Source organism: Pipra filicauda, unplaced genomic scaffold, assembly GCF_003945595.2.
Source record: "Pipra filicauda isolate LSUMZ 115617 unplaced genomic scaffold, ASM394559v2 scaffold56_size3634133_pilon, whole genome shotgun sequence".
NCBI classification, from domain to species: Eukaryota; Metazoa; Chordata; class Aves; order Passeriformes; family Pipridae; genus Pipra; species Pipra filicauda.
This window is the reverse complement of record NW_024104720.1, coordinates 634,765-653,951: the sequence shown is the minus strand read 5'-3', so window position 1 is coordinate 653,951 and position 19,187 is coordinate 634,765. Positions and strand designations below refer to the sequence as shown.

General features: G+C 37.5%; 1 protein-coding gene across 3 annotated transcripts in view; it reads right to left on the bottom strand.

The window, feature by feature from the left end:
* Position 1: 1 nt before the first annotated feature.
* The window catches only part of LOC113998190 (dynein heavy chain 5, axonemal-like), a 155,203-nt gene continuing 136,017 nt past the window's right edge, over positions 2-19,187 (bottom strand). For all 3 annotated transcript variants that reach the window (XM_027740667.2, XM_027740693.2, XM_027740695.2), the window contains 4 exons: positions 15,992-16,124; positions 7,360-7,568; positions 2,761-2,982; positions 2-1,885 (listed from right to left, as the gene is read on the bottom strand). In XM_027740667.2, the coding sequence (XP_027596468.2) occupies positions 1,667-1,885; positions 2,761-2,982; positions 7,360-7,568; positions 15,992-16,124 (783 nt within the window). In that variant the 3' untranslated portion in view covers positions 2-1,666. The remainder of the gene's footprint in view (positions 1,886-2,760; positions 2,983-7,359; positions 7,569-15,991; positions 16,125-19,187) is intronic.

Below are 19,187 nucleotides of genomic sequence, written 5' to 3'. Positions count from 1 at the left end.
GTTTCCAATCAAAGTTAATTTACTCCATGTCCCCTCATACAGGTAGGGGATGAGGAGAACGCTATGGTTTGCAACCTCAGTTTCTATGTAACAGTACAACCTTTTGCTGCTTGAAGTCTCTATCTTTTTCATAATTTCCAAGATCAATGATTGTGAAGCCAAATCCTTCAGCCTTCTCAGAAACAAAATTCTCAATGAAATTGTTTGACATACAGCTGTATTGGAGGGAGGCCTGCTGTGTATTTTTTTGAACAGTTGGTGTCACTTGGAAAGATAATCTTGCCGGCACTGTTGCTCCTGGCTTAGTAGAAGAAAGGCACCCTGTTCCTGTCTGCTCTGTTTTCCAAGAAGAAAGCTGGCACTTTCCACTTAGTTGTGGGTGGGAGTGTGAATATCAAACTTCCTCATGGAAGGAGCCTTGTAATTGCTAACTGCGGAGTAAAACTGGTTATGGGAAGGGATGAACTACTTTCTGAGACACTAGCTGAAAGTAAAATGAAGTGTTTATACAAAAATTGAAAGTGTTTACAAGGAGACAAAAAACTATTAAGAAAACAGCAACTGCAAGGTCTTCTTTCATAACATCCAACAGCAATTTCTTTTGCTTTGAATTTGCGCTATGAAAAAAACCAAACACGTTTTCTTCCAATAGCTGTCTGTCTATTAAAAGAGAAGTAGCAATCACCCTTCAGTTACAGGGTAGAGAGCAATGGTGGTTAACACAAAAATAACTTCAACCATTTCAGGTGAACCTACTCCCAGAAATGGCCTGTGTGTCATTTTCTATTTTTTTTTAACCTAAACTGATGCAAAATGCAGAATAAAAAACAGTTAAGAAGTTTCAGTTTGTAGGATTCAGGCAGTAATGCAAATGAAATGAGAACTGAACTAGTGTTCGGATGTGTTTACTGAGAAAAGTTTCAAAACCTTTTTCCCACTAATAATGGGATGCATGCACAGTTTCCTTATAAGGGGATACAGGTTTAGAAATTAGTTAATATGTGCAAAGGCCACTACTTGTGCAAAGATAAACATGCCTGATTGTACAGCTTCTATGATCATTTACATAAACAAGTGACTGTTAAAGAAAATGGTGGTATCCGTTAGTAAAAAGACCCAGTAAGTTTACAAATGCAAAATCAAAGGAACTGTGCATTGGAATATATGCAGATAAACATAAAGTTTTACCATATGTTTAATTCTCTTGCCATTACAGATTTAATAATGCTATGGATGATAAGTTTTTAACTACAAAGTTGAACTTAAAAATAATTGTATTATATTATGAAAAAATCTTGTATTAAGAAAAAAGAACATCTACAAAAGAACGACTATAAATCTTAGAGCAGTTGTCACTATCATTTTTTCATAGTGATTCCATTACGAGCAAGTTATTTGATTATATTATCACTTGATTTGTAACGGTTGCCAAATTTTACATCTGCAAATGTTTTCCCTCTGATAATCCCAGGATAAATACATTTAGTATTTTTGCTGTGAACAGAGTAAACTGATCTATGTGCAATTAACATAATATCTATACATCATTTGTTAATTCCCGCACCCCTATGAGAAGGTAGCCACCACTTTGACAATAACAATGCAAGTCCTACTGGCTGCAGCTAAATCTTACTAGGTTGTTCTTTTTTTTAATAGCTATCTGTCCCTATTTTGTACTGCAGAGCAGTGCAACCCCCCTTAAAGTCCAATGATCAGGATTCTGCACTGTTTTCAGATATAAAGAGAAAATGTATGTTAGATCTGTTCTCCGAGGCTTTTTGTAGACAGGGCAGGAGTACACATTTCCTTGTTGCTTCTTTGGGTCATTTAGTGCTGTCGTGCTAACAGCATACACGTGGACCACAGGAAGACTTGTGAACAGCACCTGAGAATGTCGAAAGAGACACAGGGCTCAGCATTAGAGAAGCAGGATAGCGAATCTGAATCTAAACACTAGAACTAGACTCAGTAAAGGCCTTCAGCAAAAGTGCCAGTAACTCAGGAGAGGTACATGCAAGAACAGAAGTCCTACGCTTGCTACTACATTGACTCTAAGCCTGTGGCAGCTCCGGGACAACAGACATCAGGAAGCCTGATGGAAGGAAAGGAAAGCAGCGGAAACCTAGAAAACTGCATGCCATGGAAGTAGATGGAAAAATGACAGCGTGGTTCTAGGAGGGAGAGCAACCATTGTCTTTTTTCCCATCTTTTGCCCCAGTTTTCCCTGAACAGTGACGACAGCATCTAATCATTACTCCATAGCTAGATTTTAAATCTGCTTAGTTACATCAGCAAAATGTAACTCCATGCATGGATAACTGAGCATAAGGTCAGAACTAATACCTTTCCTCATATTAAAAAACAAACACCAGGGATTTTTAGTCAACCAAACACTGACCTCCATACCAAACCCAGGCCAGGGCTTTGGCAGTTCTGGTAGGGTCCTACTTGGTCAGTCAAAAGAAGACTGATTATGGCTTGCACTATTTGAACATAAATGTGCTTCTAGTGAAGCCAAGAAGCCCAGCCTCTGGTCTGATTTAGTGCAATGCATCCTAAATTTATTTTCCGACAGAAGTCTTTTTGTTTGCTTCTTGTTTTCTAAGTGGGTAAACACTCTGCCCTCTTCCGAGCCCTGCTAGTGTTTTACCCTCTTAAAACCCATTGTGAAACCACTGCTGCAGGTGCTCAACGTACTTCCTGGTGTTCTCTGAGCATACTGTATTATTCTACAGTCAGTCATACTCATTTGATCCTTACCTTTGGTGGTGACTCGATCAGCTTACTGTTTCTGCGGTCCCAACCTGCCCCTTCGAGGTAAAGGCCATAAATGTATACCCCACCGATGTCAGCAGGAGGAGGGCCAACAACATCTTCTTTCATCATCTTGGTCACTTCATTGTGTAAAACAACGCTGTCGAGTGCCCACCCTTTTGCTAAATTCATGCGAGTTGTCTCTTGCCTCATAGCCGTTAGGAATCCCTAAGGAGACATAGAGGAATACAACATAGAGGATTTTTTTAAAAAGCCTTGAATTTAACCATTTCCAATTTTTTTTTCCAGTGTAAGTGACATCAGCTATACAAAACCTCGTCCCACAAAATTTCATATACATATAAACTAAATTCAGTAGTGTAAATTCAATGCTCTCCTACACTTTCCCAGTACCATTCATTCTTACATAATTGGTGTGCACATGCTGGTGCTAAGAAGCCACCAAGTTGGCTTATTTAACATATCAGAAGCTGCCTGTATAACTTGCCTCACATGCCTATTTTACAACCAAACAGATGGAGAGAGGTTTGCAAGGCTGCCAAGTTAATGTGTTTTCACAGGTTCCAGATACAGGTAATTTTTAATTTCTGTAACACTGGCTATATTACTCACCTTTTCTTATACCAACATTGTAAAAAATACTTTTCAGTCAACAAGTAATGAAGCATTTTACAGAATACAAAGGAAGTATGATCTGGAATCATGAAATTACTGAAATGCCTCTGACACTTTGCTCAGTGAAAAGTCTTTATATACTGCAATACCATACTATTTCAGACAACAGAAAGATAAACCCAGAGCACTTCAGCAGCACAGAATGAAATTTAACTCCCTTCTAAAAAGCTCCAAACTCATGATATAGTTACAAGCTATCAAAAGACAAGCCAGGCTGAAGATGCTTATTAGCTTCTCTGATACAGCTGTCCGTGTGCACATACACTGCAGTAAACGGGAAGAGCCTTAGTCCTTAGACATGGGAGGGTAGACTCCTTTGCTCTTCCAGTGGTCATGCTGTAGATGTGCAGCTTATTTTACCGCATGGAAACCCATCTGTGTAGCCAAGAGATGAATGAATAAATCACAAAACTGAGTATTCAAGAGGAGTGGAAAGGACAACTAGGAAAGAATAATTTTCACAACAGGTTTCAGAACAGGGAACGAAAGCATCTAGAGACACGGAAGGGGGGATAGAGAGCCACATGAGGAACGGACAGAGGTGGGAATTAGAGAGCCAATAGCACAACTAGGAAGAAATCAGGAGCAATGAGGGAATTGAACAAGCTTTTTATTTTTCTTCAATATTCACAGTGCAGGATGCTGATGCTCTGTGGAACTACTGTTAGGGGCAATGAATGGAATGAAGCCAGATGTGGAAACACGGGCTATTAGCTACTGAATGCAGGGGCCAATATCTGGCTGCTAGGGCTGAAATGCTTGTTGCATGCGCTGAGCTTGGTAACCACACAATGCCCTTTATGAGGACGTGAGATGACTTACAGGAACTCAGATGTTTCTGTTGAGACACTGGTTGCTTCTCATTAATATAATCCCAGAGACCCCAGGACAAGGGTTTTAAAGTAGTTTTGTGATGGCACAGATAATTGTAATTGCGTTTGAAGTAGTTGAGAATTCTGGCATGTAGCTAAGGGAGAGAGGATTAAAGGCCAAGTTCTTCTATCAGAAATGCCATTAAATGGAAGCAGAATCCTTGTAGTGATTTGTGAAATTTTAATTTGTAGAAACATACTAGAACCAATAGTTTAAAATACATGAAGTGTTCACTGCCAGAAGGCCCCAGAGGGCTACTGCATCCCAGATAAACTGAAATATTAAAGAAAGAAGAGCCTGAAGAGGACAGGACAGAGCAATGACTGTATTAAGGGAATCAGTTCAAAGGCACCATGGAAACACTGGGAAAAAAGTAAGCTCAGAGCTGTGAGTCGTCTTCAGGGATAAGGTTTAGATAGCAGATTATTCCTACAGAAATGGCAGGACCTATATGCCGTCTGCACTGGGACTTTTAATGATTATCTGCTCATTTGAATGAATCCTAGACAGTGTTTAAATACTACAGCTGTGAGCTGGAGGCCCAGGTGGGTGTCCCAGAGAAGGTGAATGGTACAACAAAGAGCAAGACACCATCAGGTGGCTTGAGATGTCACTGTACAGCTGAGGGCTTGGCTCACCCCAAAACCCTCTGTCAGGGACATAATGGACCACTTGCAATGACATTTGCTTTGATTTCTGGTAATCCTTGCCTTTTTTTTTTTTTTTTTTTTTTTTTTTTGTTTGGTTTGGTTGGTTTTGTTTGTTTGCATGCCTCACAGTACTTAAAATCTATATATAGGACAAGTGACAGCAACTGGATACAGAGATTCAAACAAGGAAACAATAAAACAGTGTCAGCCACAATCTGGAAATTGGAAGGTAGAAATGAGATATGCCTAGTGTCAAGTTTTTTGATGAAAAAATCCAGTAACAGATTAACTTCACTGAGGGAGGTAAATTCATGGCACTTCTTGTTTTGTTCACCCCAGTTATCTTGACCCAGTGCAAACACACAGAGGGAATCAGGTTTCTTTTACATAGAAGTCTGAGCCAGCCATCATTTGTATCACTAAAAATAAAGATTAACTTCTGTGAAATTATTGAATTTATCCTAGTGTATAAACAGTCCTAGAAAAGGCAGAGTCAGGTATTATATTAGTTTTTATTGCCAGAATGCCTCATTTTCCCAGTGTTATAAATCTCCTTTGTTGTCTCGTGTTATCCATGGCATTTATCCATTGACTATAAAGCAAACAGTAAGATATATGCAAGTAGGCAAGTACTTAGGAGCTGTATTTCATCTTACAAATGAAAGGATTTTTCTGACAACTTCTCAGGTGTTACAAACAAGCCATTAGAACTGCAACACTAATACCTCATCACCTCAGCTTGTTTGAGAAGAAGAAAATCAATTTTCTTAACACATGAAATACTGATTTTAAACACAGCAATATGACTATTAACAAAATAATAGTTAATTAATTAGAAAATGAATATTTTCTCAGGTGAATTTCTTTTAGAATGAGCCAATCCCACAGCCTGGGCTACAGAAAATTAAGACTACAACAATAACCATCTGATTCTTAGGCTTGTGATTGCCAGCACAAATAAATTTTTAAATCTCTGCACAGTATATATTTAGGAACTTTTAGAACCAGGGGTTATGAAGTGTTTAATTTTTGTATTTCTAGAGGTTTTCTCACTTACTGTGGTCTATTAAATCACAGTTTGTTTGAGGACACTTTACAGTGATTATTTGGCAGCTCTTTCGAAAAATCCACCTATATGGATCAAAAAAATTGTAGGATGCCCAATCTGGGGTGGCAAAATTTCAGGCACAAACCCAGAGCACAAAAAAGCCAGCTAAAATGGCCAGTACAAAATCTCTATTAGCTCTTGCTCATCTGTAGTGCAAAAGCAGACACCAACTCAAAAAACACGGAACTGTAAAAGCTTGTTAGGATTGCATCCAGACTGATCATTGCAAAAGTTACTTTGGTTTATTTTAGAGTGCTGCTATCAGTGTGTTTCTAGCAAACCAAGTATGGAAGCATAATCATTTTATTAAAACTCCTACTCCTTTCCCTCACACTTGGGCACCTTTTGCTCAGGGGTTCTGTGAGCACACTTTCATGCTATAAAGTTGTATCTGCAGACAGCTGACACAGACATGATAGACGATAGATAGATGTTTCCCAGCAGTAGTCCTAGAGAATATTTGCCACTGTTGCTTTCTCTATTCCAGGCAGCTGTTTTAGCTAGCTTTTGCATTGCTAACAAGTACTGAGATTAAAATAGATCTTCAAAATAGCTTTTTGCTAAGACTTCACAGAAACCTGTTGGCTGGATACTCTCACAGTGACTCATTTCCACAACTCACGCTTCCCACAAACATCTGTGAATCACAAAAAGCTTTAATGAATGTGGACAGCTTTGCAAAGTCTATACATCATCTAGGTATGTATACTTTACTTCTTTTAACTGTGCTCTCAGCTTTCCCTTTTTTGTGTTTGATTTCATGCCAGGTTTTTATTTTAGATGGTGCAGACGAGGGGCTGTGTTTTTTTTATGTCTCCACAGATCATTTCTGGCACAATTCTGGGGTGGTATAAATAACAAACCTTCCATTTCAAGGAACTGATTTGCAAGGATTGAGAGCCAAGTCCAAATCTCTTCTTCCTGTGTCAAAGTTCTGGAACTTACCTTGTTTTGTACTTAAAGGTATTTTCATGCAATAAATAAGAAACAGGTTACTGTAACAGAGGAGGTGGGAAAAGGAAGATTACATTGAAATGTGTAAATATGTACTTATCCAATTTCCTCACTATAATTAAAGCATTTCATTATTTCAGTAGCATTATTTTGGTCGAGCAAAATTTTCTTCAATAGATGTTGAAGATAATTTATCCTATATTTATGCTAAAAATTTAATTTAGATTACACTTCATATAGTCAATATTAAGTCAGCTTGAAGTTCTCTCAAGGTCTAATTTAACTGTTACATAGAAGATATAAAGGTCAATCTGGCAATCTTACCTGTGGATTAAAGAATCCTGTCATCCAGAACTGGTTTGGACGGCCATCCTGCAGCCAGCTGCTGAACTGCTGGTTTCTTTCAAGAAGCTCAGTAAACCAAAATCCTAAAGTAGTTGACTCCCAGGAAATCCTAAGCCACAGTTTTGGAATTCTAGCATCATACATATTATCTAAAGCATCTTGCAATTCTTCTGACATAATTATGGTTCCTGGAAGACAAGTAAAACATTCAGAATGAACTTTTCCCTTAGCTTGCAAAGGCAATTAAACTTCCAAATGACATTCTGAGTCTAATAAACCCTCTTTTGTTGTGCCTTAATTGCACACCTGTAGCACTGCATTCTTATCAGTTTGCAGTTAATTTGCTCAAAATTATAAGACTTGATTCAAAGTTAAAAGTGATAAGATAAATATATTTCTTCTGTTGTTTTGATCAGAAATAAAGATATGTTTCTTAAACAACTCCTTCTTCCTCACACACATTATTTATATTCATTATATTCACAGTGTGTTTGGAATATGATTAATAATTTAAAACTTTTTAATATATTTTAATGGTTCCTACATGCATGATCAATGATAGAGATACACTGTAACTCATCTATATCCTAAGCATGTACTGACAGTGATTATATTCATGATTCACTGTTATTAATGATAACTTTGTACATTTCCATTATCAAGATTCTCAGTGGGAAAGTAGTAGGTAGAATAAAGCTAGAGGCAAGATTTTTTTCTATTTTTTGGCAGTGGCAGCATGTACTCACATATTCCATTTCCATGCCTAGTATTGTTCTCCCCACTAAAATGTTGGCATTTACTAAGACAGTGATTTGTCAGTGACACTCACCATTCCATATGCCAGAAGTTCCTACATCTTATCAGTCTATACTCTCAATAGTACTAAAATCTGGCACATGGCCATGCTTCAGGATAACTTCTCTATTCCAGAAACTGGTTCTATTATTCTCCAGGTATGGTCTGGCAGCCCCTATACCCCTGGTCTGGTACCTCCAACTTTTATTAAATGTTCATGTAATACCAATGTTCAATGTATCAATCATACACACAACTGCTGTAATTGACACCAGGATTACATGAGATACCAAACAGATACAGGGGGCTTCCAGTACAGAACATGTAAAGGAAAAGGAAATGGTCTGGGTGACTGCAAAGAAGAACTGCAATGATCCATCCAAACATACCTTTAAGGAAATGTGGCCTGTAATAAGTAAGCATTTCAAATCCCTTCCTTCTGTTGGGGTTGGCAGGGCCCCAGTTCAGGTGAAGGAAAAAAATATCCAGAAACCGAACTCCAGCTTTTAATTTTGAAGAATACAGTGGCCAACCTAAACACTCAAACAACAGTGTGGGAAAATCTGGTACTTTCTGCAATATATCAATTGCAAATAGGCTTTGATCTCTTCTAGCAGGTAATGAATGTCTGTTCCCATTTATATGTACCTCTTTTTGTGCAACAAATGCTAGGAGAAAACCATCAACTTTTACAAAATTTTAAATATTAAAAAATACTGCCTATCCTGCATTCTCTGTAACTGCTTTGTAATCAGGCTCAGAATAAATTCTGGGGTAAGAGTCTTTTATAACACAATTAGTAAACCTTCTATTTGGGTATTAATCTTCTCTAGTATATAACTGAAAGAACCAACATTTAAGAAAGAAACCACTCTCTGTCTTCTCCACTTTGCTTAGAGAAACCTAATATTACACCATACACTTTATTCACCCTTTGGAGACAGAAAAAGTGGAAAAAAAAGTCATGCAGTGCATGTTGGTTTTAACTTCAGAGCAACCGTAGTGAGGGCACAAAACAAGTGAAAAGCATCCTGTTTGAGCCCTGGGGATCATTACCATTGAACTGAGAGAGAAAGAACTCTTTGGTTCTTCCTTGTTTTGAAGCTGATACAGTCAACTTTCTCCTTTCCTTCTCTGTTCTTCTGGGCAGGCTGGAGCTTTTCAAATAGGGAGATACAACCAGCCTCTGCCCTGGGGTATTGTGAAATCCCTTAGGATGTCTGCCTGTTATGACTCAGAGCAGCTGTTGAGAAGACTAAGCCAAAATGTTCTTGAGGATGAGGTATGTTCACAGCTCTGGCCATGCCCATATAGCTGCATAAATATTCCTAGTGAGTGGGTGTCATCTCTGGCAGTAGGCATGCAGTGCTTGAATTTCAGCACTAAATGACATCTGTGGGTGTTGGGATGCATTCCTGCAGCTAAAATACTTTGATAAAAATAAAAATAATTTTAAAAATAAAATTGTTGTCAGAAATAAGATCAGTATCACAGGAGAAAAACAATGGCATCTTCGCGGAGAAAGATGATACAGGTGTTTGAAAAACTGTATTTGATAAATTGAATTAGTAGTACACCACCATAGACTTCTCATGTTTAACTTCTGAGAAGCTCAGAGCACTGGACTATATGAAGACACTGAATGTTCTATGAATTTAACATGACAAGCTCAAATATTCTATGGATCAGACAGGCCAGCTGTTTATAACTTGGTTATTTGCAGGGTTACTTTGTGATATTCCCTTTCTTGAATGTGAAAGCCAATCTGAAAATGACTGATGAAGGGTCAGGTCAGTTAAAGACATTAGGGCATTTCCATGCTTCAAAAATAATGTGTACTGTAACCATAGTGTTTGCACAGTATACACAGTTTGGAAATTAGGATTTCCCTTTTTCATTGCCCTAAATTTTTGCTATTGCCCTTCTAAACCACATCTAAATCTATCCAATTGCTGAGTAGTGAGTAACCCAAATAAAGCTTCTCAGGATTCTGAGGACTAGTTGTTTTTGATAATTAAAGTAAATAGTCTGTTCTTTTAAACCGAGCTGGTTTTACAGTGATTCATTCAATAGATATAATGCTTTGAATGGACTACATCAGGACCTTGTATTATTTCATGGAGTTGCCCCTTTTCATTACCGTACCTTCCACAAGCTGAATCTGAAAACTGTGGAATTTATAAAATTTGGATCCATGTTTTGAATTTCACATTTATGGTAGCATGTATCTGGACTAGAAAACTTGCATATCTCATTTAAATGAGTACCTAAAGTTAGGAACAAAGGAAGGATCTTAAATTCCAGCCTGAACCAAAAAAGCCTCAGTCCACTGAGTGATTCTCTTCCCACAGGCACAGATGTGAATCAAGAACAACCAGAATAATTATGTAGGATATAAATGAGAAGAAGCTAGTTTCTGCATCAAGTACAGTTTGCCAGTAGCTGATATCATTATAATAAGATTGGAGAGTACCGCTGGAGGACAATACTTGCTAGACAATGAGTCTGTTAAGCTAGCCTGAACAGTACACAGAGGAAAAAGCTCAGTGAAAGCATCTGTCTATTACTGACTGTCAACTACAGAAGGTGTTCTTTTCAGCCTTTAATCCCCATTCAAGTTTACCTTCCAAAGAACCAGCTTTGTTATTGAAGCAGTCACACCTTGCCTCCACTACCAAGCTTCAACTCCCTGTTCTTTGCTGAACATGCTGAGAACACCAACTTGCTTGTAGCTTCCTGAGTTTTCCTCCTTTCTGCCCTATGACAACAGCTAACTTGTCTGTGTTTGCTCCAAAACATTAATTATTATTATTACATCCAAAGGTACAAGTTATACAGAGTACTAGATGAAAACAGTAAAAGCTAATGTATGTTTCCCCATACCTAAAACTTTTTCTTTTTTTTAAGCTTTAGTATGGTTTTCCTAGCTCTGTGACCACCATTACTCTGCTGATAGAAGTCAACTTCTTTGCTTCAGGCAGTTCTTTCAGTTCTTCAAGTATGTCTTCCTTCACTTGCAGTACTCGGGCACTTGAGCATTTGCAGATGATTCCCAGGAAGCTCTCAGAAGTTCATTTACCTCCCCCATGCTGTTTTAATTCCAAGACCCTCAACAGTTTATCACTACCTTTGGCTCCAGGTCTCCAGAATAGGAAGAGTAAATCAGGTAGCCGAGCCCTGAAATGCAAAACACTCTCTCCATTTTTTTATTTGTAGAGTGGTATTCTCTCCAGCCGCACCTAACCTTTGCCCCTGTTCTGCTTTCTCTTTGTTTCCCACCTTCTTTTTCTGGTGCAGAATCCTCTGATTTAATTCTTCAAGTCAGGAGAGATGAAAGGAACTGAGAAACTTGAGTAGCATGCAATTTTTCACATAGAAAAGCACACAAATCCTAGATTCTCTTCAGCAGCTAAATCCTTCAGTCCATAAGAAGGCAATTTGAAAGTAACCTTGCAAATTGTTCTGAAAATTTACCAGCTCCAGTACTAAATGTTTTTGACTGCACCCACCAAAGGACTGAAAATAAACATTTTAAGGCAATAATTTGAGGATGAAATACCATGCACAACTCCATGAAAAAAGTAATACAAATTACTACCCTGAGCTAGAGTAATACAACAGCCAGCATCATGGCAACCATATGTAATAACACATATTAAGAAGTCCAGAAGTGACATGCCACACTGCGAAAGAAACAGGATGCATTCTGGCATTCTTATCAGGATGAGAAGTAAATAATGGATGAGAGCTGCTGAGCCAAAATTAACTACACCACAAGACATACTAGACTCATCCCCTCCATTCCTCAAATGATTTCCCCATTGTTACATTCCATTAATATCCTCACTGAATGCTCTTAATCATTTTCCAACAAAATCCTCATCCGAAAGTGATGATCCCTACAAGCCTCACACACGCACACTGTAAGACTTAATAAGGTAAGAGCCCAAGATCTTTCAGCCCAAAAGTCTATTGCCATCAGCAGCAAAACAAACTAAAATTGCGTGTTAGCAGTGTTATAGCGTTATGAGGCAAAACAGAACTTAGCCAGACAGTGGCTTCCCTTTCATGGGAAATTACCTTTCCTGTGCACTATGGTAAGATAGTTTCCCAAGCTTCAGTTTTTCACCATGTACGTTAAAATAAAGTAGCAGCTACCTCTTTTGACTCTTTTGGACTTAATTTATATCCTCTTTTAAGGTGCTACACACAATGGCCAGAAATTCCTTGCAGCATCATGATGCAAACACTACTTTCAAGATCATGGTATTTGAATTGGAAAAAAGTAGCAAATCTTTACCCCTGGCTTAATGCATGAGTTTGTGTAGATGACATAAAAATTCTACATGAGTCCTATAACATATGTAAGACTACATTGTCACAGAACTGCTGTATTCTCAGGAAAAATGTTAACAGGAAAAAGATTTCTCTCTCCTAGCTTTGCAAGTACTGCACAAGTAGCAGTGGGAGTTCTGTGATCGTGTTGCACATATATGACATGAACGGTTAAAAAAATCCAAGGTTTCACATATAGTCTTTGCTTGTTCATGGAGTAGGCAGTTCCAAAGAATTATTTTGAAAACACAATGCTGTAAGGTACCAGACACCAAGGCCAAGTGGATTCAGTTTTATGACCAAAGTAGAATCTAGATATAAATAAACAAGTTAAGCATTGGTTTCTTTCACAAGAAGCCCTTAAGCAGAATGTTAAGTGGGTTAAAAAGAATCAGGATTAAAACCAGCCTAAAAATTGTGCTTATTTCCATTGACAAGGATTCGATAGCCACTTTCAGTGCTACTACAAGTACGCTCCACCCAATTAATGGAAAACACTCAAGAGGGACTAGGGATAGCTCCCACAGAATCTCTCTTCTCACTTTCATCACCAATAGAAGACACATCATGGTGCCATCAAAATGCTTAGCACTCTTATTCAGTGCACGGAGAAATAAAGAGAGCCCCATAAAATCTCACAGATGGGCCACATTCAAACAAACTCAACTCAAAAAACTCTAAGAGGATAGGAATAACTAAATGGGTCATTAAATTTTACTGCATTAAAGACACTATCTTTACTAGTGGGAGAGGGGATTGGAAGTATCCACTTCCAACAAACTGCCAGGGTATTAGCATTCTGTGCCAGAGGCTTCTACTCTTCTACCGGCAGAAGGTAAGTACACAGGAATTCTATAGCTCATATACTGCCCTACAATCAGTATGGTCACCTTCTGCTAGGAGCTCAAGATCTGTTGTTCATAATCCATTAGAATGTGGAATTTTGGTACAAGCCCCATGTCTTACTGCTCCTTGCCTCTGAAAAGCTTTCTCTGCTTGGAATATAGGCTCTATTTTAGGTCTCTTGAGAGGATAACCATCATTGCTGTATTCTAATTTATGGTGAAGCTCTTTATTATGGCAACTGTGAAATAAACTCTGGACAATCAATAAGTAATTAAAACAGAAGTAATGGTTGGGACATAAGTGGGAGTAAAAAGTGTAGCTACAATCTAATTATCATAATTTGATCCAGAAAAAGTATCACTCCAGGCAGCAAAGTTTATTGGTAGAGATGCAGGCTTGTGGGCACGTTTGCCAAGAAACATGTTAGACACATGCTGAGCACCCTAACCCCTCCCAAAAGCTGAACACTGCTCAATATGCCCTCTGGACAGAGGGATAAAACTGGCTCTGCTAGTTTCCTCTACATCCCTCATGTTCAGCTGCACATGGGCTCTCCCTGAGGAGATCCTTACATTATCTGAAATGTAACTCAGTGAGCAACATCAAAATTACAAGGTCCATCTATTCACATCCAAGCTGCAGAATCAAACATTCAGACTACCTTCTAAGAAGCTACATGACGTATCCTAAAGATGCACTACATTCTTTAACACAAAACTCATTTGAAAGTCTAGATCTGATGAAAGTGGGTGCTCAGGCCTTAACAGGTTCATGAAGCCAAAGCCAAATATGTGACCAGGGCAGATGTCAAAAGTCACATGAGCTGTCTGAGTAGACAGATCAGTTTACCTCATTATAAAGAAAAAGAAGCACCTCAGATGATCTGAGATTGCAGTTGACTAGTTTTGGGGGAGAACCTAGTATGAGACAGTTAGCGGTTTCAAATATTCTTACCATTCCTTAATTAACCATCTACCGTGTTATCCTCATGAATCTGCCAGAAGCCATTAATTGTTATTGTTAGCTATACATCCAAATTTGTTTTCAGAGCAATTTTTTACTATATTTAGCTTGCCTGTCCCTAAGAAAATTATGTTTTAGAGAATTGCATGAAAGTTACAGCATTAACTTGATTAAACATCTGGCAGATGACTGCGCCCACTGTGGAACTGAATATGAAGTGCAAATAAATTATGTTATTCATCCACCCCTTTGCAGAATATTGTACATATTGAGAATTTGAATATATCTGTCATAATCAAGGAAAGATTAACACTTGCCTGAATGGAAAACATCATTTTACTTTACTGGAAAAGGGGACTCTATTCACATACAAAAGGGAACTTTCAGCTCAGTATTGAAACAGAGGAGAATTGTTTCTTCCAGTTTGATCTTAGCATATGTTTATTACAGGATATGAAAGCTTATTAGCCTTGGGTACATTTATGAACCTCTTTCCTAGATTCAGATCATAGGTATCATTGTTGCCTTGGTGTTTCATACAAATGGGCTGGGAAAAATCCCTTTTGATTCTTATGTAACAAAAGTACAAATTAAAAAAAAATCTCCCTTCATGAAAGATACCGTCAAAAGACTGGAAAATAGTAAGACAGATCAAAGTACTTCCATCACCTATATTATAAGGAACAGGTTTTGAGGCATTCTGGCCTGCTTCCTGTAGGGACAGTTTGCTGTCTCAGATATTTTCTGCCTCTCTGCTATAGAACAGCAGACTTCTGTGAGATCTTAACCAGTGGAACAAAAGCATTCCTGCTTCATTTTAATTTATTTTTAATTCAAGAAACTTGGCTGAGCAACAGTATACTTTCTTTCCTGGATATTTCAACTCTTGCAGATGAGCAAAATGGGAAGTGAAAACAAAAAGCAGACGGTAACATCATCATCCCTTCTTTTTCCTCACTCCTTTTCTGCTCAAATTTTCCATCTGCTTCTAGTTGTCTGTGCTCTTGATTTTTTTTACTACATTCACCATTGCTCACTTTCAGCCAAATACTCTTGTCTCTGAGGGATACAGAATGCTGTTGCCTGCCTCCTGTGAACAGCTAAAAGAAGAACCCTATCTCTGTCTTTTGACTGGCACTGCCACTCACTTCAGCTTCCATTTAGAGACCTGCTATTTGGTTTCATGAATATTGCAAATCTCACCTTAAATTAGAGTCTTTACCACCTTGCCTCCTGAGTTCCCTCTCTCTCAATTACTTAGCAGCAACACTTCTACCTTGTTCTACATCATTATGGACCAGCTTAATTTCATAAATGACTCTGGTACATGACCTGTGGACCTAATCATGCAATTCAGCTCCTCTGGGCTCTGTAGGGATCCTGGAGAGAATCACAGAAGTGTAGTAGTGCTGGGGGACATGAACTGCAATACTGAAGCACATGCATGCAGTATAAACTTAGGTGGAGTGCCCTTAGAGATGCAATCAGAACGTTTTAAGGGCTGGAACTAGTAGTCATATGATAGAGAGGAAAGGAGAAAAACTGTGGGAGGGAGGGAACAAAAGAGAAAGGAAGAAAAGGAGGGGAAATATTAATTTAGTTATACAGTATAAACATATATATATATAGTTAGTAATAAATATTAGTTATGATTTTTAATGTTGTAACTTACCATCAATAGCCAGTTTGAGATCAGCCAGTGTAGTTCGAACTCTTGATATAACATGTTGCATGTGGTCAATTTCTTGACGGAGAAATATGTTTATGGGTTGAATAGCTCCCATCTTCTGAAGTTGGGCTTTCACCTAAGTAAGAATAGTACAGTGATTATAAAATCTAATCTCCTGTTTCCCATGCAATAATTTTTGAAAGCAAAAATATTTTCAGAAAAGAAACTTTTTAGTAACAGATGGCCATTCAAGTCCTGTTGCCAACTGTAAGATTTAGCACACTGTGACTCATTAGCTTACCAAAATGAGCTCCTCCCTCATTCTAAGGAGGGAAAGTTCCCTCTTTTTGAAGGGACACAGCAGTTTATTCTGTCCTTGTTAGGCTGCAGGGTCTTAGATCTTAAAATAAAAAAACCCACATGCTATAAAAAAGCATGTTTGATGGTGACTTCTTCATATTTCCAAATTGCGCTAAGTGAACTTTCTCACCTCTTCTTGCCCTGCTGAGCTGAAATAATACAACAAATGGAGTTCCACTTAACAAGCACAAGGATATGTAAAAACTGCTACTTCCAGTAGCATGTGACTTGTTCATAAGGCAAGATGCTCATGGATACTTTAACTAGAGAGGCAAGATTGCCAGAAATAATACAGATGCCACAGAAATCTGTTACACCATTATGTGCAGCATTTTGCAAGTAGAAGCCTTTGGCCTTCTTAGAGTTTAAGGATAACAGTTTCACTCATATCCAACAGAGAAAAATTTCAAAATGGAATCAGTTTTCTATGTTACTTAAGGACATATCATAGCAACACTAGCAGTAGCATTCCCTGTCTTGCTTTAGCATATGGTGCATATAGAATGTACTTCAGATATACATTGTATATTCCATGTATATCACTGTATATAACAATACCTGAGAGAGGGTTTAATGGCACCTGCAAAAATCATGGTGCCTATACCTCATGTAGTACCAGAATTCTTGATTTTTTAGACTTTCAAGTGGTTTTCTCCATTATGCTTAGCTTTCAGAAAGCCAGTGGTCTTCTCTGTGTACTTGCTACCATCAGCCACATGCATCATTTTACATATTGAAGCAGCCTGAACTCTGATCTTTGCCATTGTCGCTCATTCCCTCTGCAGATGAAATTCTGCAAGAGGACTCTCAAACCAAGGTAAGATCTCAAAGTAAAATAAGATCCCATCCCCATATATATATGGCCATTAATTTATCAGAAAAGAGCTGACCCATAGGATCAGTTTGCTTAAATAAAAATTTAAGACCCTATTTTAAGCTTAGTAACAAAAAATGAAATAAGAATTAGAAAGTTTGATCTTTCAAAGAACAGAATGTCATCAGAATTCTACTACAACCAAGCAGAAGCAAGAAGATTTGGTTAATGTGTGCTATTCCATCAAGGCCAGACGTTCACTGGATATTCTCCATATTTTTCCAGATCTGCTCGTGTATCTCATTGCATACATTATTATGTATACTATACATTATATGCACATAATAAACATTACTAAAGATTTTATTATTACACTGAAGAGTAAATTTCTGCAAGATAAATATCATATAGCAATTGAGTAGTTATAATCACTAGTGTAAATATGTAAACGCTTTGACAATTTCCAATTCTTAAGTTTCAACTCCAAGCCCAATAAAATACTCTTTCTCAACTTTCTCTGCTATTCTCCTTGGGAGACAGCTATCAGCAAGGTTATTCATCATATTTTAATCACAAGGACCCATGAGTTTGTCAGACAGAATGTCCAAGAAATAGGTGCCAGCCAATTATGCTAATGCTTTGCAGTGTGACAAGTACATTTTATAGACTGAGTTAATGCGTTCTTGCTGTGAAAGAGAAAAAAACACTAAAATCAGCTGCCACAAGACTAGAGCTAAGATAAGAAACTTTTTGGATAATTCACACAATGAAATATTCTGATTTTATTCCATACAAAATCCAGGGAAAATTGCTTTCTGAAAAATTCACAGAAACTGGTAATTCTCCCTCTTACCAAAAAGTAGAAACATTTGATTTCTTTTTCGCAGAATACTTAGCGGTCTAGTGCATGCTACTAATAAGAAAGGAATTATACAGAATGTAGTCCATGCATTTTATCCATTAAATAATAAACCCAATTTTTTTCTAGTCTACAAAGCATGTGATCCTTTTGGGGATCATTTAGAGGAAGAATTTCTCCCATATGAGGAAAAGATTGTATGGAAGATGTTGTTAAAAGGGTTATTTTCTAAAATATTGATATTTATGGATCTACAAAGTGGAGATGAAATAAATATTCTAAAATATTACTGTACTGATAATTGTACAATTTAACTAGTGAATTCTAAGTGTTTAAACATTCTTCTGGTATAACTTTCATGTGCCTACAAAAATACCTATAGTGCAGAAATTTGCTAATCCATCTTAGATATGTTCAGAGCATGCAGTCTGGAGCATCAAACATAAACAGATATCAAAACAAAAAAAAAGATTACACACTTTCTACCTTATTGTATACAAATCAATCCTGATCTGCAGTGAGGTTTACTAGGTGTAACATAGTGCATTTCTTGGAAATCTTGCTGCTAAGGTTCATTTTATGTACAAATTCTGAGGTATGATTAACTACTTTTGTTTTAGAATTCTTCTCAAGCAATCAGATGACTTACTTTCAGTGTTCTATTTATTACGACATAAAGAGATAGATACTGACTCACAGAAAAAAAAAGACAAAACTCATTAACCAAAATAGCCTTTCTGAGATTAATATTCTAATTCCATAAAGCCCACTTACAATATCTCCTTTTTATTATTAGCTATTTTATTATTATTTATTTATATTAGCTGTCATCTAACATAAAACAACGTGATTTAAGAAAGGAGCTACTAAAATCATAATCTTAATAGCTTTGTCTACATGATTTTCAGTGCATATCTCTACTGTGTCAGATTCCTCTATGTACATTTCTTAGCTGTCCTCAGGTCACCGCATACTTATAGGACATTCAGCAGAAAAGCAGTTGCTGAACTTGTGCCATGACCATTGATCAAGTTACTGTAGTACTGACTGCCTATCACTTTCAGCAAATGCTATTATTTTCAATTAGACTTAATTACTTTCTATATTCTTCGTCAGCAGAAATGGGAAGTCCATCATTCTGTAGATGGAAAAGCCAAAGCTCTTTT